The following is a 21048-nucleotide window of genomic DNA, read 5'->3' as shown; positions in this document are numbered from 1 at the left end:
ACATCTGTCACTCTGTCATCAAACATGTTCAACAAACCTTCAAAATACTCACTCCATCTCCTCACTTCATCACTACCTGTCATAACTTCTTACCCTGCCCCCTTCATTGATGTTCCCATTTGTTCCCATGTGAGCGAGTTAGCATCAAGAACAGATGAAAGAGCATTAGAGGGAAAATCCTTGCTTGCCTCCACACTCTTTTCCTTCTTTCAGAAAGGGAGGATTTCCAGCCATCCACTCCTACCCTTTTAGTTGCCTCCTATGACACAAGGAATAAGTGGGGAGTATTCTTTCTCCCCCATCTCCGGGTACATGTATATTATATAAATGAACTTTTGATCTACCTAATTTCTGAGTTTATTTTTACTTCACAACCATTGAATAAATTGCACAACTTGAGTAACGGAGCATAAGATGTCACTGCCTTAAGCAAATTGCGCCTGAAGTTTTCTTTTACACTGTTGTGCTTTTGAAAATACCATATTTTCAGTTACCAAAGCTAGGTCCTGCAGCAGATCAGCAAACATGAAATCTGTGCCCTGCATGGGAAAGTTTAATGTAGTATGGTGTTTCCTTGAGTAGTTAAAGTGAGTCTGTCTCGTATTCCCTTTCAGTGCATATCACTTACCTGTGCAGTATGCTTTAACCTCATTACTATACTGTAAGCAGGAAATGAATGAGTGTTGTTGGCACAAGTATAATTTATGAAAACTGGTTTTATGAATGTACATGAAAGATCATGAGAGGCAAGTGTTTTGGGAGCAGCTGAATGAGTGTGTTAGTGGTTTTGATGCACGAGACCGGGTTATAGTGATGGGTGATTTGAATGCAAAGGTGAGTAATGTGGCAGTTGAGGGAATAATTGGTATACATGGGGTGTTCAGTGTTGTAAATGGAAATGGTGAAGAGCTTGTAGATTTATGTTCTGAAAAAGGACTGATGATTGGGAATACCTGGTTTAAAAAGCGAGATATACATAAGTATACTTATGTAAGTAGGAGAGATGGCCAGAGAGCGTATTGGATTACGTGTTAATTGACAGGCGTGCGAAAGAGAGACTTTTGGATGTTAATGTGCTGAGAGGTGCAACTGGAGGGATGTCTGATCATTATCTTGTGGAGGCTAAGGTGAAGATTTGTATGGGTTTTCAGAAAAGAAGAGTGAATGTTTGGGTGAAGAGGGTGGTGAGAGTAAGTGAGCTTGGGAAGGAGACCTGTGTGAGGAAGTACCAGGAGAGACTGAGTACAGAATGGAAAAAGGTGAGAACAATGGAAGTAAGGGGAGTGGGGGAGGAATGGGATGTATTTAGGGAATCAGTGATGGATTGCGCAGAAGATGCTTGTGGCATGAGAAGAGTGGGAGGTGGGTTGATTAGAAAGGGTAGTGAGTGGTGGGATGAAGAAGTAAGAGTACTAGTGAAAGAGAAGAGAGAGGCATTTGGACAATTTTTGCAGGGAAAAAATGCAATTGAGTGGGAGATGTATAAAAGAAAGAGACAGGAGGTCAAGAGAAAGGTGCAAGAGGTGAAAAAAAGGGCAAATGAGAGTTGGGGTGAGAGAGTATCATTAAATTTTAGGGAGAATAAAAAGATGTTCTGGAAGGAGGTAAATAAAGTGCGTAAGACAAGGGAGCAAATGGGAACTTCAGTGAAGGGCGCAAATGGGGAGGTGATAACAAGTAGTGGTGATGTGAGAAGGAGATGGAGTGAGTATTTTGAAGGTTTGTTGAATGTGTTTGATGATAGAGTGGCAGATATAGGGTGTTTTGGTCGAGGTGGTGTGCAAAGTGAGAGGGTTAGGGAAAATGATTTGGTAAACAGAGAAGAGGTAGTGAAAGCTTTGCGGAAGATGAAAGCCGGCAAGGCAGCAGGTTTGGATGGTATTGCAGTGGAATTTATTAAAAAAGGGGGTGACTGTATTGTTGACTGGTTGGTAAGGTTATTTAATGTATGTATGACTCATGGTGAGGTGCCTGAGGATTGGCGGAATGCGTGCATAGTGCCATTGTACAAAGGCAAAGGGGATAAGAGTGAGTGCTCAAATTACAGAGGTATAAGTTTGTTGAGTATTCCTGGTAAATTATATGGGAGGGTATTGATTGAGAGGGTGAAGGCATGTACAGAGCATCAGATTGGGGAAGAGCAGTGTGGTTTCAGAAGTGGTAGAGGATGTGTGGATCAGGTGTTTGCTTTGAAGAATGTATGTGAGAAATACTTAGAAAAGCAAATGGATTTGTATGTAGCATTTATGGATCTGGAGAAGGCATATGATAGAGTTGATAGAGATGCTCTGTGGAAGGTATTAAGAATATATGGTGTGGGAGGAAAGTTGTTAGAAGCAGTGAAAAGTTTTTATCGAGGATGTAAGGCATGTGTACGTGTAGGAAGAGAGGAAAGTGATTGGTTCTCAGTGAATGTAGGTTTGCGGCAGGGGTGTGTGATGTCTCCATGGTTGTTTAATTTGTTTATGGATGGGGTTGTTAGGGAGGTAAATGCAAGAGTTTTGGAAAGAGGGGCAAGTATGAAGTCTGTTGGGGATGAGAGAGCTTGGGAAGTGAGTCAGTTGTTGTTCGCTGATGATACAGCGCTGGTGGCTGATTCATGTGAGAAACTGCAGAAGCTGGTGACTGAGTTTGGTAAAGTGTGTGGAAGAAGAAAGTTAAGAGTAAATGTGAATAAGAGCAAGGTTATTAGGTACAGTAGGGTTGAGGGTCAAGTCAATTGGGAGGTGAGTTTGAATGGAGAAAAACTGGAGGAAGTGAAGTGTTTTAGATATCTGGGAGTGGATCTGGCAGCGGATGGAACCATGGAAGCGGAAGTGGATCATAGGGTGGGGGAGGGGGCGAAAATTCTGGGGGCCTTGAAGAATGTGTGGAAGTCGAGAACATTATCTCGGAAAGCAAAAATGGGTATGTTTGAAGGAATAGTGGTTCCAACAATGTTGTATGGTTGCGAGGCGTGGGCTATGGATAGAGTTGTGCGCAGGAGGATGGATGTGCTGGAAATGAGATGTTTGAGGACAATGTGTGGTGTGAGGTGGTTTGATCGAGTGAGTAACGTAAGGGTAAGAGAGATGTGTGGAAATAAAAAGAGCGTGGTTGAGAGAGCAGAAGAGGGTGTTTTGAAGTGGTTTGGGTACATGGAGAGAATGAGTGAGGAAAGATTGACCAAGAGGATATATGTGTCGGAGGTGGAGGGAACGAGGAGAAGAGGGAGACCAAATTGGAGGTGGAAAGATGGAGTGAAAAAGATTTTGTGTGATCGGGGCCTGAACTGCATATGCAGGAGGGTGAAAGGAGGGCAAGGAATAGAGTGAATTGGAGCGATGTGGTATACCGGGGTTGACGTGCTGTCAGTGGATTGAATCAAGGCATGTGAAGCGTCTGGGGTAAACCATGGAAAGCTGTGTAGGTATGTATATTTGCTTGTGTGGACGTATGTATATACATGTGTATGGGGGGGGTTGGGCCATTTCTTTCGTCTGTTTCCTTGCGCTACCTCGCAAACTCGGGAGACAGCGACAAAGTATAATAAAAAAAAATATAATACATGAAAGTGAATGAATTTGTTCACTGTTTAAGGATTTTTCACTGTGTAGATTTTTTTTTTGTAATAACACCAGTAATGTTTGTATGTTTTATCAAATATTTAGGAAAGTTGTGATTTTTATATGAGCATTATTGTAGCATCATAGGAAAAGAATAGTGATATTATCAGTTTTCATTATTTTAGATGGTGGGTGTTTGTACACCAAAATGTGACCTACAATATGGCATCCACCGTTTCTGTTCTCTGCTTGGACGAGATAAAGAATCATGGGGTTATTCTTACACAGGTGAGTTTATGTGCATATTTTTCTCTTTACTTTGTTTTGTATATCTTTTGTCACTTACCATCTTGTTGGGTTTATACATTATTTTATAATTTGATAGTGAATGTTGTCAACTCATGGGAGAGCAGTGGTGAAAGTGAGTGAGCTTGGAAAAGAGGTCAGTGTGCTGAGATACCAGTAAGTAGAGTGAAGAGAGGTATACAGCAAGAGTAAGTGAGGCAAGGGGATTGGGTGACGAGTAGAGTATGATTAGGAAAGCAGTGTTTGCATATGCAGATGAGGTGTGGTATGTGGAAGATTGGTATGTTGGTGAATGAGAAAAAGGGGTTAGTAATAGGAAGCGAAACATAATTTGTTAGTGAAAGAGAAAAGAGGGGTGTGTAGATGGTACCAGCAGAAAAGGAGAGTAAGTGATTATAAGGCATACAAGAAAAATCTGCAGGAAGGTAAGAGGAAATTACGAGAGCTAAAGAGAGAAAAGGTAAATGAGAGATAAAGTTATGAGGAAGAATTTAGGGAAAATAAGAAAATGTTTTGGGTGAAGATGAATTGTGTGAGATGAACAAGAGAACAAGTGGGTCTAACAATAAGGGTAACAAATGAGAATGACCCAGTGTTTGCTTTGAAGAATTTATGTGAGAAACATTAGGAGATAGAGAGGGACTTGTGTAATATAGCATGAATGGATCTAGAGAAAGCTACAGCATTTATGGACATGGAGAGAGCCTATGATTGGTTGACAGAGAGGCCTTATGGAAGGATTTATGGACTCCTGTGGTGTAGATTTTTAGCGATCAGGGCCTGAATGTGCAGGAGGGTGAGAGGCTTGCATGAAGTAGGGTGAATTGGAACGATATGGTATACTGGGGTCGATGTGCTATCCCGGATAAACCATCTAAAGGGCTGTGGGGCCTGTAGTTTTAGTGCATTACACATGACAGCTAGAGACTGACTGTGAGCAGATGTGGCCTTTCTTCATCTGTTTCATGGCACTACTTCTCTGATGCAGTGGATGGCGATGCTGTTTTCTGTGGGGCAGGGTGGTGCCGGGAATGGTTGAAGGCAAGCAAGTATGAATATGTACATGTTTCATGGCACTACTTCACTGATGAATATGTACATGTTTCATGGCACTACTTCACTGATGCAGTGGATGGTGATGCTGTTTTCTGTGGGGCAGGGTGGTGCCGGGAATGGTTGAAGGCAAGCAAGTATGAATATGTACATGTTTATATACGTATATGTCTTTGAATATGTTGATATGAAAATGTATGTATATGTACCCATGTGTGTGTATATGAGTGGATGGGTCTCTCTTTGTCTGTTTCCTGTGCTACTTTGCCGCTGCAGGAAACAGCGATCAAGTATGATAAAATAAATGATAAATATATTTTGCTTGTTTGTACATGTTTCACGTCATCACATAAACCATATTTTTCTCTCTCTATTTTTATTTTAGTTTTATCCTCGCTTGTCCCTCTGTCAGTGCTGTTGGTGTGTACAATAACTGAGCTTGAAACTACATATGGTTACAGGCACAGTGCAACATGCAGCCAAGTTTCGGCATTATGGACCACGGTGGGGTAAGGGCAGCATTGTTGGGATCATCTGGACTCATGGCGTGGAACACTGAGTTCTTTCTTAATAGAAGGCCCTTGGTAAGTGAAATCATATTTATGAAGTGACAGTGGGTCATTCTTAGAGTATCACTAATTCAGCAATGTGTTTTTAGTCCAGTAGTTTAAGCAGAAGCAATTACATTTATATTTGCTACGTGTATTTGTATGTGTGTAAGACAGGGAGCAAATGGGAACTTCAGTGAAGGGCGCAAATGGGAGAGTGATAACAAGTAATGGTGATGTGAGAAGGAGATGGAGTGAGTATTTTGAAGGTTTTGTTGAATGTGTTTGATGATAGAGTGGCAGATATAGGGTGTTTTGGTCGAGGTGGTGTGCAAAGTGAGAGGGTTAGGGAAAATGATTTGGTAAACAGAGAAGAGGTAGTGAAAGCTTTGCGGAAGATGAAAGCCGGCAAGGCAGCAGGTTTGGATGTATTGCAGTGGAATTTATTAAAAAAGGGGGTGACTGTATTGTTGACTGGTTGGTAAGGTTATTTAATGTATGTATGACTCATGGTGAGGTGCCTAGGATGGCGGAATGCGTGCATAGTGCCATTGTACAAAGGCAAAGGGGATAAGAGTGAGTGCTCAAATTACAGAGGTATAAGTTTGTTGAGTATTCCTGGTAAATTATATGGGAGGGTATTGATTGAGAGGGTGAAGGCATGTACAGAGCATCAGATTGGGGAAGAGCAGTGTGGTTTCAGAGTGGAGGATGTGTGGATCAGGTGTTTGCTTTGAAGAATGTATGTGAGAAATACTTAGAAAAGCAAATGGATTTGTATGTAGCATTTATGGATCTGGAGAAGGCATATGATAGAGTTGATAGAGATGCTCTGTGGAAGGTATTAAGAATATATGGTGTGGGAGGCAAGTTGTTAGAAGCAGTGAAAAGTTTTTATCGAGGATGTAAGGCATGTGTACGTGTAGGAAGAGAGGAAGTGATTGGTTCTCAGTGAATGTAGGTTTGCAGCAGGGGTGTGTGATGTCTCCATGGTTGTTTAATTTGTTTATGGATGGGGTTGTTAGGGAGGTGAATGCAAGAGTTTTGGAAAGAGGGGCAAGTATGAAGTCTGTTGGGGATGAGAGAGCTTGGGAAGTGAGTCAGTTGTTGTTCGCTGATGATACAGCGCTGGTGGCTGATTCATGTGAGAAACTGCAGAAGCTGGTGACTGAGTTTGGTAAAGTGTGTGAAAGAAGGAAGTTAAGAGTAAATGTGAATAAGAGCAAGGTTATTAGGTACAGTAGGGTTGAGGGTCAAGGCAATTGGGAGGTAAGTTTGAATGGAGAAAAACTGGAGGAAGTAAAGTGTTTTAGATATCTGGGAGTGGATCTGGCAGCGGATGGAACCATGGAAGTGGAAGTGGATCATAGGGTGGGGGAGGGGGCGAAAATCCTGGGAGCCTTGAAGAATGTGTGGAAGTCGAGAACATTATCTTGGAAAGCAAAAATGGGTATGTTTGAAGGAATAGTGGTTCCAACAATGTTGTATGGTTGCGAGGCGTGGGCTATGGATAGAGTTGTGCGCAGGAGGGTGGATGTGCTGGAAATGAGATGTTTGAGGACAATGTGTGATGTGAGGTGGTTTGATCGAGTAGTAACGTAAGGGTAAGAGAGATGTGTGGAAATAAAAAGAGCGTGGTTGAGAGAGCAGAAGAGAGTGTTTTGAAATGGTTTGGGCACATGGAGAAATGAGTGAGGAAAGATTGACCAAGAGGATATATGTGTCGGAGGTGGAGGGAACGAGGAGAAGTGGGAGACCAAATTGGAGGTGGAAAGATGGAGTGAAAAAGATTTTGTGTGATCGGGGCCTGAACATGCAAGAGGGTGAAAGGGGGCAAGGAATAGAGTGAATTGGATCGATGTGGTATACCGGGGTTGACTTGCTGTCAGTGGATTGAATCAGGGCATGTGAAGCGTCTGGGGTAAACCATGGAAAGCTGTGTAGGTATGTATATTTGCGTGTGTGGACGGTATGTATATATGTGTATGGGGGTGGGTTGAGCCATTTCTTTCGTCTGTTTCCTTGCGCTACCTCACAAATGCGGGAGACAGCGACAAAGCAAAAATATATATCCTCCCCCTCTCGGTTTTTTTTTAATTTTCCAAAGGAGGACACAGAAGGGGGCCAGGTGAGGAAAATTCCCTCAAAGGCCCAGTCCTCTGTTCTTGACGCAACCTCGCTAATTTCGGGAGATGGCGAATAGTATGAAAAAAGAATATATATATATGTATATTATTTTTTTTTTTTTTTTTTTTTGTCCCACGTTTGCGAGGTAGCGCAAGGAAACAGACGAAAGAAATGGGCCCAACCCACCCCCATACACATTATATACATACGTCCACACACGCAAATAACATACCTACACAGCTTTCCATGGTTTACCCCAGACGCTTCACATATATATAATGAAAGGGTAAAAGATATGTGTAGTGATAAAAAGAGTGTGGTTGAGAGAGAGCAAAGGGGCTGTTGAATGGTTTTGATATAAGGGACAGTGAGTGAGAAAGGTGGACAAAGATGTGGGGTCAGAAATGGAGGGAACAAGGAGAACGAGACCAAATTGGAGATGGAAGGATGGGGTGAAAAAGATTTTGAGTGACTGGGGCCTGAACATGTAGAAGGGTGAAAGGCATGCATGGAAGAGTGAATTGGAACAGTGTCGTATACTGGGGTTGGTGTGACATCTATGGACTGAACTAGGGCATTTGAAATATGTGAGATAAACCATGGAAAGGTCTGTGAGGCCTGGATATGGATGGGAAGCTGTGGTTTCAGTGCTTTATATGACAGTTAGAGAATAAGCATGAGCTGATGTGGCCTTTCTTTGTTTATTTCCTGGTGCTACCTTGCTGACTCAGGGGACGGCAGTCAGCTATAAGGAAGAAGACAATGTATATGTTTCATTTTTTGTGTTCTTCCATGCATTTGTGCTGTTTCCTGTGGGGTGGAGTGGCTTTAGGAATGGAGGAAGGCAAGCAAGTATGAATATGTACATGTGTTTACATGTATGTGTATGTGTTTGAGAGAGGATATGTCTTCTTTGTTTCCTGGTGCTCTTTCTCTAACGTGGGAAACAGCAATCAAGTAAATGCAGGAAATGGCAAATATGTATGGAAAAATGAAATATGTATATAGGGGAGAAAGAATACTTCTCACATATTCCCTGCATGTCATAGAAGGTGACTAAAAGGGGAGGGAGCAGGGGGCCGGAAATCCTCCCTTCCCGTTTTTAATTTTCCAAAAGAAGGAACAGAGAAGGGGTCCAAGTGAGGATATTCCCTCTAAGGGTCAGTCCTCTGTTCTTAATGGTACCTCTAACAAAGGAAATGGCGAATATGTATGAAAAATTTATTCATTTACTATACTTTGTCGCTGTCTCCCACGTTAGCGAGGTAGCACAAGGAAACAGACGAAAGAATGGCCCAACCCACCCATATACACATGTATTCCTATGAGTCCACGGGGAAAATGAAACACGATAAGTTCCCAAGTGCACTGTTGTGTAATAATCACATCATCAGGGGAGACACGAGAGAAATATAAGTCACTTGATATACATCGAAAAGACGAAGCTAGGACGCCATTTGATAAACATGCAATTGTCCAAGACACATCTTTTCCATACACATATATATACATACACATCCACAAATGCACATATACATACCTATACATGTCAGCGTTTACATATATATACATAAACAGTCATATACATATATACACGTGCATAATTCATAGTTGCTGCCTTTATTCATTCCCGTTGCCACCCCACCACACATGAAATGACAACCTCCTCCCCCGCATGCATGCGAGGTAGTGCTAGGAAAGGATAACAAAGGCCACATTTGTTCGCACTCAGTCTCTAGATGTCATGTATAATGCACCAAAACCACAGCTCCCTTTCCACATCCAGGCCCCACAAAACTTTCCATGGTTTACCCCAGATGCTTCACATACCCTTGACAACACGTCAACCCCAGTATAACACATAGTTCCAATTCACTCTATTCCATGCATGCCTTTCACGCCCCGATCACTCAAAATCTTTTTCACTCCATCCTTCCACCTCTAATTTGGTCTCCCACTTCTCCTCATTCCCTCCACCTCTGACACATATATCCTCTTTGTCAATCTTTCCTCACTCATTCTCTCCATGGGACCAAACAATCTCAATACACCCTGTTCTGCTCTCTCAACCAAGCTCTTTTTATTACCTCCTCACACCACATATTGTCCTCAAACATCTCATTTCCAACAAATCCACCCTCCTCCTCACAACTATCTATAGCCCACGCCTCACAACCATATAACATTGTTGGAACCACTATTCCTTCAAACATTTATGCTTTCCAAGATAGTATTCTTTCTTCCACACATTTTTCAATGCTCCCAGAACTTTCACTGCTCCCCCACCCTGTGACTCACTTCCACTTCCATGATTCCATCCGCTGCCAAATCCACTCCCAGATATCTAAAACACTTCACTTCCTCCACTTTTTCTCCATTCAAACGTACCTCCCAGTTGACTTGTCCCTCAACCCTACTGTACCTAATAACCTTGCTCTTATTCACATTTACTCTCAGCTTTCTTCTTTCCCACACTTTACCAAACTCAGTCACCAGCTTTCTGCAGTTTCTCACCCAAATCAGCCACCAGTGCTGTATCATCAGCGACAACAACTGACTCACTTCCCAAGCCCTCTCATCCACAACAGACTCCATACTTGTCCCTCTCTCCAAAACTCTTGCATTCACCTCCCTAACAACCCCATCCATAAACAAATTAAACAACAATGGAAACATCACGCACCCCTACCGCAAACCAACATTCACTGGAAGCCAATTATTTTCCTCTCTTCCTACTCGTACACATGCCTTACATCCCCAATAAAAACTTTGCTTCTAGCAACTTACCTCCCACTCCATATACTCTTACTACCGTCCACAGAGCATCTCTATCAACTCTGTCATATGCCTTCTCCAGATCCATAAGTACTACATACAAATCCATTTGTTTCTCTAGTATTTCTCACATACATTCTTCAAAGCAAACACCTGATCCACACATCCTCTACCACTTCTGAAACCACACTGCTCTTCCCCAATCTGATGCTCTGTACATGCCTTCACCCTCTCAATCAATACCCTCCCATATAATTTCCCAGGAATAATCAACAAACTTATATCTCTGTAATTTGAACAATCACCTTTATCCCCTTTGCCTTTGTACAGTGGCACTATGCATGCATTCTGCCAATCCTCAGGCACTTCACCATGAGCCATACATACATTGAATATCCTCACCAACCAGTCAACAACACAGTCACCCTCTTTTTTTAATAAATTCCACTGTAATACCATGCAAACCTGCCGCCTTGCCGGCTTTCATCTTCCGCAAAGCTTTCACTACCTCTTCTCTGTTTACCAAACCATTCTTCATATCACATATCAACATGCATATACACATGCATATATATTTATATTATACTTTGTCGCTGTCTCCCGCGTTTGCGAGGTAGCGCAAGGAAACAGACGAAAGAAATGGCCCAACCCCCCCCCCCATACACATGTATATACATACGTCCACACACGCAAATATACATACCTACACAGCTTTCCATGGTTTACCCCAGACGCTTCACATGCCTTGATTCAATCCACTGACAGCACGTCAACCCCGGTATACCACATCGCTCCAATTCACTCTATTCCTTGCCCTCCTTTCACCCTCCTGCATGTTCAGGCCCCGATCACACAAAATCTTTTTCACTCCATCTTTCCACCTCCAATTTGGTCTCCCTCTTCTCCTTGTTCCCTCCACCTCCGACACATATATCCTCTTGGTCAATCTTTCCTCACTCATCCTCTCCATGTGCCCAAACCACTTCAAAACACCCTCTTCTGCTCTCTCAACCACGCTCTTTTTATTTCCACACATCTCTCTTACCCTTACGTTACTCACTCGATCAAACCACCTCACACCACACATTGTCCTCAAACATCTCATTTCCAGCACATCCATCCTCCTGCGTACAACTCTATCCATAGCCCACGCCTCGCAACCATACAACATTGTTGGAACCACTATTCCTTCAAACATACCCATTTTTGCTTTCCGAGATAATGTTCTCGGCTTCCACACATTCTTCAAGGCCCCCAGAATTTTCGCCCCCTCCCCCACCCTATGATCCACTTCCGCTTCCATGGTTCCATCCGCTGCCAGATCCACTCCCAGATATCTAAAACACTTCACTTCCTCCAGTTTTTCTCCATTCAAACTCACCTCCCAATTGACTTGACCCTCAACCCTACTGTACCTAATAACCTTGCTCTTATTCACATTTACTCTTAACTTTCTTCTTCCACACACTTTACCAAACTCAGTCACCAGCTTCTGCAGTTTCTCACATGAATCAGCCACCAGCGCTGTATCATCAGCGAACAACAACTGACTCACTTCCCAAGCTCTCTCATCCCCAACAGACTTCATACTTGCCCCTCTTTCCAAAACTCTTGCATTTACCTCCCTAACAACCCCATCCATAAACAAATTAAACAACCATGGAGACATCACACACCCCTGCCGCAAACCTACATTCACTGAGAACCAATCACTTTCCTCTCTTCCTACACGTACACATGCCTTACATCCTCGATAAAAACTTTTCACTGCTTCTAACAACTTTCCTCCCACACCATATACTCTTGATACCTTCCACAGAGCATCTCTATCAACTCTATCATATGCCTTCTCCAGATCCATAAATGCTACATACAAATCCATTTGCTTTTCTAAGTATTTCTCACATACATTCTTCAAAGCAAACACCTGATCCACACATCCTCTACCACTTCTGAAACCACACTGCTCTTCCCCAATCTGATGCTCTGTACATGCCTTCACCCTCTCAATCAATACCCTCCCATATAATTTACCAGGAATACTCAACAAACTTATACCTCTGTAATTTGAGCACTCACTCTTATCCCCTTTGCCTTTGTACAATGGCACTATGCACGCATTCCGCCAATCCTCAGGCACCTCACCATGAGTCATACATAACCTTAAATAACCTTACCAACCAGTCAACAATACAGTCACCCCCTTTTTTAATAAATTCCACTGCAATACCATCCAAACCTGCTGCCTTGCCGGCTTTCATCTTCCGCAAAGCTTTCACTACCTCTTCTCTGTTTACCAAATCATTTTCCCTAACCCTCTCACTTTGCACACCACCTCGACCAAAACACCCTATATCTGCCACTCTATCATCAAACACATTCAGCAAACCTTCAAAATACTCACTCCATCTCCTTCTCACATCACCACTACTTGTTATCACCTCCCCATTTGCGCCCTTCACTGAAGTTCCCATTTGCTCCCTTGTCTTACGCACTTTATTTACCTCTTTCCAGAACATCTTTTTATTCTCCCTAAAATTTAATGATACTCTCTCACCCCAACTCTCATTTGCCCTTTTTTTCACCTCTTGCACCTTTCTCTTGACCTCCTGTCTCTTTCTTTTATACATCTCCCACTCAATTGCATTTTTTCCCTGCAAAAATCGTCCAAATGCCTCTTCTATATACACATGTATATACTCATACCTGCTTGCCCTCGTCCATTCCTCTCACCACCCAGCCCCACAGGAAACAGCAACACTACCCCCTGCTTCAGGAAGGTAGCTCCAGGAAAACAGAAAAAAGTCCACATTTGTTCACACTTGGTCTCTAGCTCTCATGTGTAATGCACTGAAAGCACAGCTCCCTTTCTGTATCCAGGCCCACAGACCTATCCATGGTTTACCCCAGACATTTCACATGCACTGGTTCACTCCATTGACAGCTCATCGACCCCGGTATACCACATCGTTCCAATTCACTATTCCTTGCATGCCTCTTGCCCTCCTGTATGTTCAGGCCTCAATTGTTCAAAATAATTTTCTCTCAATCCTTCCACCTCCAATATGGTCTCCTCTTCTCCTTGTTCCCTCCACCTCTGGCATATATATCCAATTTGTCAATCTTTCCTCACTCATTCTCTCCTTATGCACAAACCATTTCAATGCACCCTCTTCTGCTCTCTCAACCACACTCTTTTAATTTCCATACATCTCTCTTACCCTTTCATTACTTAGTCAAACCACCTCTCACACGTATTGTCCTCAGACATTTCATATCCAACACATCCACCCTCCTCCATACAAACCTATCTGTAGCCCATGCCTGTCATCCATATAATATTGTTGGAACTACTATTCCTTCAAATATACCCATTTTTTTGCTATCAGCAATAGCGTTTCCTCCTTCCACACTTTCTTCATCACTCCCAAAACTTTCTCCCCCTGCCCTACCCTTTGGCTCACTTCCACTTCTCTGGTTCAGTTCACTGCTAAGTCCAGTTCACTGCTAAGTCCACTCCAAGATAACTAAAACACCCCACTTCCAATTTTTCTCCATTCATAATTGCATCCCAATTAACATGCCCCTCAACTCTACTGAACTTATTAGATGACCTTGCTCTTATTCACATTTACTCTCAACTTTCTCCTTTCACAAGCACTTCCAAACTCAGTCACCAACTTCTGTAGTTTCTCACTCAAATCAGCCACCACAGCTGTGAAGAACAACTGACTCACTTCCCAGGCCATCTCATCTCCAGCAGACTGCATACTACGCACCCCTCTCTCCAAAACTCTTGCATTTACCTCCCTAACCACCCCATCCATAAACAGATTAAACAACCATGGGAACATCACACATCCCTGCCACAGACCGACCTTCACTGAGAACCAGTCACTCTTCTCTCTTCCTACTTGTACACATACCTTACATCCTTGTTAAAAACTTTTCACTGCTTCTAGCAGCTTACCTCCCACACCATATACTCTTAAGACCTTCCACAAAGCATCTCTATCACCCTATCAAATTCCTTCTTCAGATCCATAAATGCTTCATATAAATCCATCTGTTTTTTGAAGTATTTCTCATACATTCTTCAAAGCAGACACCTGATCCACACATCCTCTACCACTTCTGAAACCACACTGCTCTTCTCCAATTTGATGCTCTGTACATGCCTTCACCCTCCCGCTCAATACCATCTCATATAATTTCCCAGGAATGCTCTACAAACTTATGCCTCTGTAGTTTGAACACTCACATTTATCCCCTTTGTCTTTGTACATTGGCACTAAGCATGCATTCCACCAATCCTCAGGTACTTCACCATGATCCATACATACATTGAATATCCTTACCAGCCAGTCAACAACACAGTCACCCTCTTTTTTGATAAATTCCACTGCAATACCATCCAAAACCACCTCCTTTCTGGCTTTCATCTTCCACAAAGATTTCACTACCTCTTCTCTCTTAACCAAACCATTCTCCCTCTCACTTCACACAGCAACCTGACCAAAACACCTTACATCTGTCACTCTGTCATCAAACATGTTCAACAAACCTTCAAAATACTCACTCCATCTCCTCACTTCATCACTACCTGTCATAACTTCTTACCCTGCCCCCTTCATTGATGTTCCCATTTGTTCCCATGTGAGCGAGTTAGCATCAAGAACAGATGAAAGAGCATTAGAGGGAAAATCCTTGCTTGCCTCCACACTCTTTTCCTTCTTTCAGAAAGGGAGGATTTCCAGCCATCCACTCCTACCCTTTTAGTTGCCTCCTATGACACAAGGAATAAGTGGGGAGTATTCTTTCTCCCCCATCTCCGGGTACATGTATATTATATAAATGAACTTTTGATCTACCTAATTTCTGAGTTTATTTTTACTTCACAACCATTGAATAAATTGCACAACTTGAGTAACGGAGCATAAGATGTCACTGCCTTAAGCAAATTGCGCCTGAAGTTTTCTTTTACACTGTTGTGCTTTTGAAAATACCATATTTTCAGTTACCAAAGCTAGGTCCTGCAGCAGATCAGCAAACATGAAATCTGTGCCCTGCATGGGAAAGTTTAATGTAGTATGGTGTTTCCTTGAGTAGTTAAAGTGAGTCTGTCTCGTATTCCCTTTCAGTGCATATCACTTACCTGTGCAGTATGCTTTAACCTCATTACTATACTGTAAGCAGGAAATGAATGAGTGTTGTTGGCACAAGTATAATTTATGAAAACTGGTTTTATGAATGTACATGAAAGATCATGAGAGGCAAGTGTTTTGGGAGCAGCTGAATGAGTGTGTTAGTGGTTTTGATGCACGAGACCGGGTTATAGTGATGGGTGATTTGAATGCAAAGGTGAGTAATGTGGCAGTTGAGGGAATAATTGGTATACATGGGGTGTTCAGTGTTGTAAATGGAAATGGTGAAGAGCTTGTAGATTTATGTTCTGAAAAAGGACTGATGATTGGGAATACCTGGTTTAAAAAGCGAGATATACATAAGTATACTTATGTAAGTAGGAGAGATGGCCAGAGAGCGTATTGGATTACGTGTTAATTGACAGGCGTGCGAAAGAGAGACTTTTGGATGTTAATGTGCTGAGAGGTGCAACTGGAGGGATGTCTGATCATTATCTTGTGGAGGCTAAGGTGAAGATTTGTATGGGTTTTCAGAAAAGAAGAGTGAATGTTTGGGTGAAGAGGGTGGTGAGAGTAAGTGAGCTTGGGAAGGAGACCTGTGTGAGGAAGTACCAGGAGAGACTGAGTACAGAATGGAAAAAGGTGAGAACAATGGAAGTAAGGGGAGTGGGGGAGGAATGGGATGTATTTAGGGAATCAGTGATGGATTGCGCAGAAGATGCTTGTGGCATGAGAAGAGTGGGAGGTGGGTTGATTAGAAAGGGTAGTGAGTGGTGGGATGAAGAAGTAAGAGTACTAGTGAAAGAGAAGAGAGAGGCATTTGGACAATTTTTGCAGGGAAAAAATGCAATTGAGTGGGAGATGTATAAAAGAAAGAGACAGGAGGTCAAGAGAAAGGTGCAAGAGGTGAAAAAAAGGGCAAATGAGAGTTGGGGTGAGAGAGTATCATTAAATTTTAGGGAGAATAAAAAGATGTTCTGGAAGGAGGTAAATAAAGTGCGTAAGACAAGGGAGCAAATGGGAACTTCAGTGAAGGGCGCAAATGGGGAGGTGATAACAAGTAGTGGTGATGTGAGAAGGAGATGGAGTGAGTATTTTGAAGGTTTGTTGAATGTGTTTGATGATAGAGTGGCAGATATAGGGTGTTTTGGTCGAGGTGGTGTGCAAAGTGAGAGGGTTAGGGAAAATGATTTGGTAAACAGAGAAGAGGTAGTGAAAGCTTTGCGGAAGATGAAAGCCGGCAAGGCAGCAGGTTTGGATGGTATTGCAGTGGAATTTATTAAAAAAGGGGGTGACTGTATTGTTGACTGGTTGGTAAGGTTATTTAATGTATGTATGACTCATGGTGAGGTGCCTGAGGATTGGCGGAATGCGTGCATAGTGCCATTGTACAAAGGCAAAGGGGATAAGAGTGAGTGCTCAAATTACAGAGGTATAAGTTTGTTGAGTATTCCTGGTAAATTATATGGGAGGGTATTGATTGAGAGGGTGAAGGCATGTACAGAGCATCAGATTGGGGAAGAGCAGTGTGGTTTCAGAAGTGGTAGAGGATGTGTGGATCAGGTGTTTGCTTTGAAGAATGTATGTGAGAAATACTTAGAAAAGCAAATGGATTTGTATGTAGCATTTATGGATCTGGAGAAGGCATATGATAGAGTTGATAGAGATGCTCTGTGGAAGGTATTAAGAATATATGGTGTGGGAGGAAAGTTGTTAGAAGCAGTGAAAAGTTTTTATCGAGGATGTAAGGCATGTGTACGTGTAGGAAGAGAGGAAAGTGATTGGTTCTCAGTGAATGTAGGTTTGCGGCAGGGGTGTGTGATGTCTCCATGGTTGTTTAATTTGTTTATGGATGGGGTTGTTAGGGAGGTAAATGCAAGAGTTTTGGAAAGAGGGGCAAGTATGAAGTCTGTTGGGGATGAGAGAGCTTGGGAAGTGAGTCAGTTGTTGTTCGCTGATGATACAGCGCTGGTGGCTGATTCATGTGAGAAACTGCAGAAGCTGGTGACTGAGTTTGGTAAAGTGTGTGGAAGAAGAAAGTTAAGAGTAAATGTGAATAAGAGCAAGGTTATTAGGTACAGTAGGGTTGAGGGTCAAGTCAATTGGGAGGTGAGTTTGAATGGAGAAAAACTGGAGGAAGTGAAGTGTTTTAGATATCTGGGAGTGGATCTGGCAGCGGATGGAACCATGGAAGCGGAAGTGGATCATAGGGTGGGGGAGGGGGGCGAAAATTCTGGGGGCCTTGAAGAATGTGTGGAAGTCGAGAACATTATCTCGGAAAGCAAAAATGGGTATGTTTGAAGGAATAGTGGTTCCAACAATGTTGTATGGTTGCGAGGCGTGGGCTATGGATAGAGTTGTGCGCAGGAGGATGGATGTGCTGGAAATGAGATGTTTGAGGACAATGTGTGGTGTGAGGTGGTTTGATCGAGTGAGTAACGTAAGGGTAAGAGAGATGTGTGGAAATAAAAAGAGCGTGGTTGAGAGAGCAGAAGAGGGTGTTTTGAAGTGGTTTGGGTACATGGAGAGAATGAGTGAGGAAAGATTGACCAAGAGGATATATGTGTCGGAGGTGGAGGGAACGAGGAGAAGAGGGAGACCAAATTGGAGGTGGAAAGATGGAGTGAAAAAGATTTTGTGTGATCGGGGCCTGAACTGCATATGCAGGAGGGTGAAAGGAGGGCAAGGAATAGAGTGAATTGGAGCGATGTGGTATACCGGGGTTGACGTGCTGTCAGTGGATTGAATCAAGGCATGTGAAGCGTCTGGGGTAAACCATGGAAAGCTGTGTAGGTATGTATATTTGCTTGTGTGGACGTATGTATATACATGTGTATGGGGGGGGGTTGGGCCATTTCTTTCGTCTGTTTCCTTGCGCTACCTCGCAAACTCGGGAGACAGCGACAAAGTATAATAAAAAAAAATATAATACATGAAAGTGAATGAATTTGTTCACTGTTTAAGGATTTTTCACTGTGTAGATTTTTTTTTTGTAATAACACCAGTAATGTTTGTATGTTTTATCAAATATTTAGGAAAGTTGTGATTTTTATATGAGCATTATTGTAGCATCATAGGAAAAGAATAGTGATATTATCAGTTTTCATTATTTTAGATGGTGGGTGTTTGTACACCAAAATGTGACCTACAATATGGCATCCACCGTTTCTGTTCTCTGCTTGGACGAGATAAAGAATCATGGGGTTATTCTTACACAGGTGAGTTTATGTGCATATTTTTCTCTTTACTTTGTTTTGTATATCTTTTGTCACTTACCATCTTGTTGGGTTTATACATTATTTTATAATTTGATAGTGAATGTTGTCAACTCATGGGAGAGCAGTGGTGAAAGTGAGTGAGCTTGGAAAAGAGGTCAGTGTGCTGAGATACCAGTAAGTAGAGTGAAGAGAGGTATACAGCAAGAGTAAGTGAGGCAAGGGGATTGGGTGACGAGTAGAGTATGATTAGGAAAGCAGTGTTTGCATATGCAGATGAGGTGTGGTATGTGGAAGATTGGTATGTTGGTGAATGAGAAAAAGGGGTTAGTAATAGGAAGCGAAACATAATTTGTTAGTGAAAGAGAAAAGAGGGGTGTGTAGATGGTACCAGCAGAAAAGGAGAGTAAGTGATTATAAGGCATACAAGAAAAATCTGCAGGAAGGTAAGAGGAAATTACGAGAGCTAAAGAGAGAAAAGGTAAATGAGAGATAAAGTTATGAGGAAGAATTTAGGGAAAATAAGAAAATGTTTTGGGTGAAGATGAATTGTGTGAGATGAACAAGAGAACAAGTGGGTCTAACAATAAGGGTAACAAATGAGAATGACCCAGTGTTTGCTTTGAAGAATTTATGTGAGAAACATTAGGAGATAGAGAGGGACTTGTGTAATATAGCATGAATGGATCTAGAGAAAGCTACAGCATTTATGGACATGGAGAGAGCCTATGATTGGTTGACAGAGAGGCCTTATGGAAGGATTTATGGACTCCTGTGGTGTAGATTTTTAGCGATCAGGGCCTGAATGTGCAGGAGGGTGAGAGGCTTGCATGAAGTAGGGTGAATTGGAACGATATGGTATACTGGGGTCGATGTGCTATCCCGGATAAACCATCTAAAGGGCTGTGGGGCCTGTAGTTTTAGTGCATTACACATGACAGCTAGAGACTGACTGTGAGCAGATGTGGCCTTTCTTCATCTGTTTCATGGCACTACTTCTCTGATGCAGTGGATGGCGATGCTGTTTTCTGTGGGGCAGGGTGGTGCCGGGAATGGTTGAAGGCAAGCAAGTATGAATATGTACATGTTTCATGGCACTACTTCACTGATGAATATGTACATGTTTCATGGCACTACTTCACTGATGCAGTGGATGGTGATGCTGTTTTCTGTGGGGCAGGGTGGTGCCGGGAATGGTTGAAGGCAAGCAAGTATGAATATGTACATGTTTATATACGTATATGTCTTTGAATATGTTGATATGAAAATGTATGTATATGTACCCATGTGTGTGTATATGAGTGGATGGGTCTCTCTTTGTCTGTTTCCTGGTGCTACTTTGCCGCTGCAGGAAACAGCGATCAAGTATGATAAAATAAATGATAAATATATTTTGCTTGTTTGTACATGTTTCACGTCATTCACATAAACCATATTTTTCTCTCTCTATTTTTATTTTAGTTTTATCCTCGCTTGTCCCTCTGTCAGTGCTGTTGGTGTGTACGATAACTGAGCTTGAAACTACATTATGGTTACAGGCACAGTGCAACATGCAGCCAAGTTTCGGCATTATGGACCACGGTGGGGTAAGGGCAGCATTGTTGGGATTCATCTGGACTCATGGCGTGGAACACTTGAGTTCTTTCTTAATAGAAGGCCCCTTGGTAAGTGAAATCATATTTATGAAGTGACAGTGGGTCATTCTTAGTAGTATCACTAATTCAGCAATGTGTTTTTAGTCCAGTAGTTTAAGCAGAAGCAATTACATTTATATTTGCTACGTGTATTTGTATGTGTGTAAGACAAGGGAGCAAATGGGAACTTCAGTGAAGGGCGCAAATGGGGAGGTGATAACAAGTAATGGTGATGTGAGAAGGAGATGGAGTGAGTATTTTGAAGGTTTGTTGAATGTGTTTGATGATAGAGTGGCAGATATAGGGTGTTTTGGTCGAGGTGGTGTGCAAAGTGAGAGGGTTAGGGAAAATGATTTGGTAAACAGAGAAGAGGTAGTGAAAGCTTTGCGGAAGATGAAAGCCGGCAAGGCAGCAGGTTTGGATGGTATTGCAGTGGAATTTATTAAAAAAGGGGGTGACTGTATTGTTGACTGGTTGGTAAGGTTATTTAATGTATGTATGACTCATGGTGAGGTGCCTGAGGATTGGCGGAATGCGTGCATAGTGCCATTGTACAAAGGCAAAGGGGATAAGAGTGAGTGCTCAAATTACAGAGGTATAAGTTTGTTGAGTATTCCTGGTAAATTATATGGGAGGGTATTGATTGAGAGGGTGAAGGCATGTACAGAGCATCAGATTGGGGAAGAGCAGTGTGGTTTCAG

General features: G+C 42.4%; 1 protein-coding gene across 1 annotated transcript in view; it reads left to right on the top strand.

Moving 5' to 3' along the window:
• The window catches only part of LOC139758265 (SPRY domain-containing SOCS box protein 3-like), a 75609-nt gene that overhangs the window by 39160 nt on the left and 15401 nt on the right, over positions 1-21048 (top strand). Inside the window, exons 4-5 of the mRNA XM_071679479.1 lie at positions 3731-3833; positions 20252-20377. Coding sequence (XP_071535580.1) covers positions 3731-3833; positions 20252-20377 — 229 coding nt within the window. The remainder of the gene's footprint in view (positions 1-3730; positions 3834-20251; positions 20378-21048) is intronic.

The sequence above is a fragment of the Panulirus ornatus genome, chromosome 2, assembly GCF_036320965.1.
Source record: "Panulirus ornatus isolate Po-2019 chromosome 2, ASM3632096v1, whole genome shotgun sequence".
NCBI classification, from domain to species: Eukaryota; Metazoa; Arthropoda; class Malacostraca; order Decapoda; family Palinuridae; genus Panulirus; species Panulirus ornatus.
The sequence above is the reverse complement of the archived record's forward strand: the minus strand, read 5'-3'. Positions and strand labels throughout refer to the sequence as shown.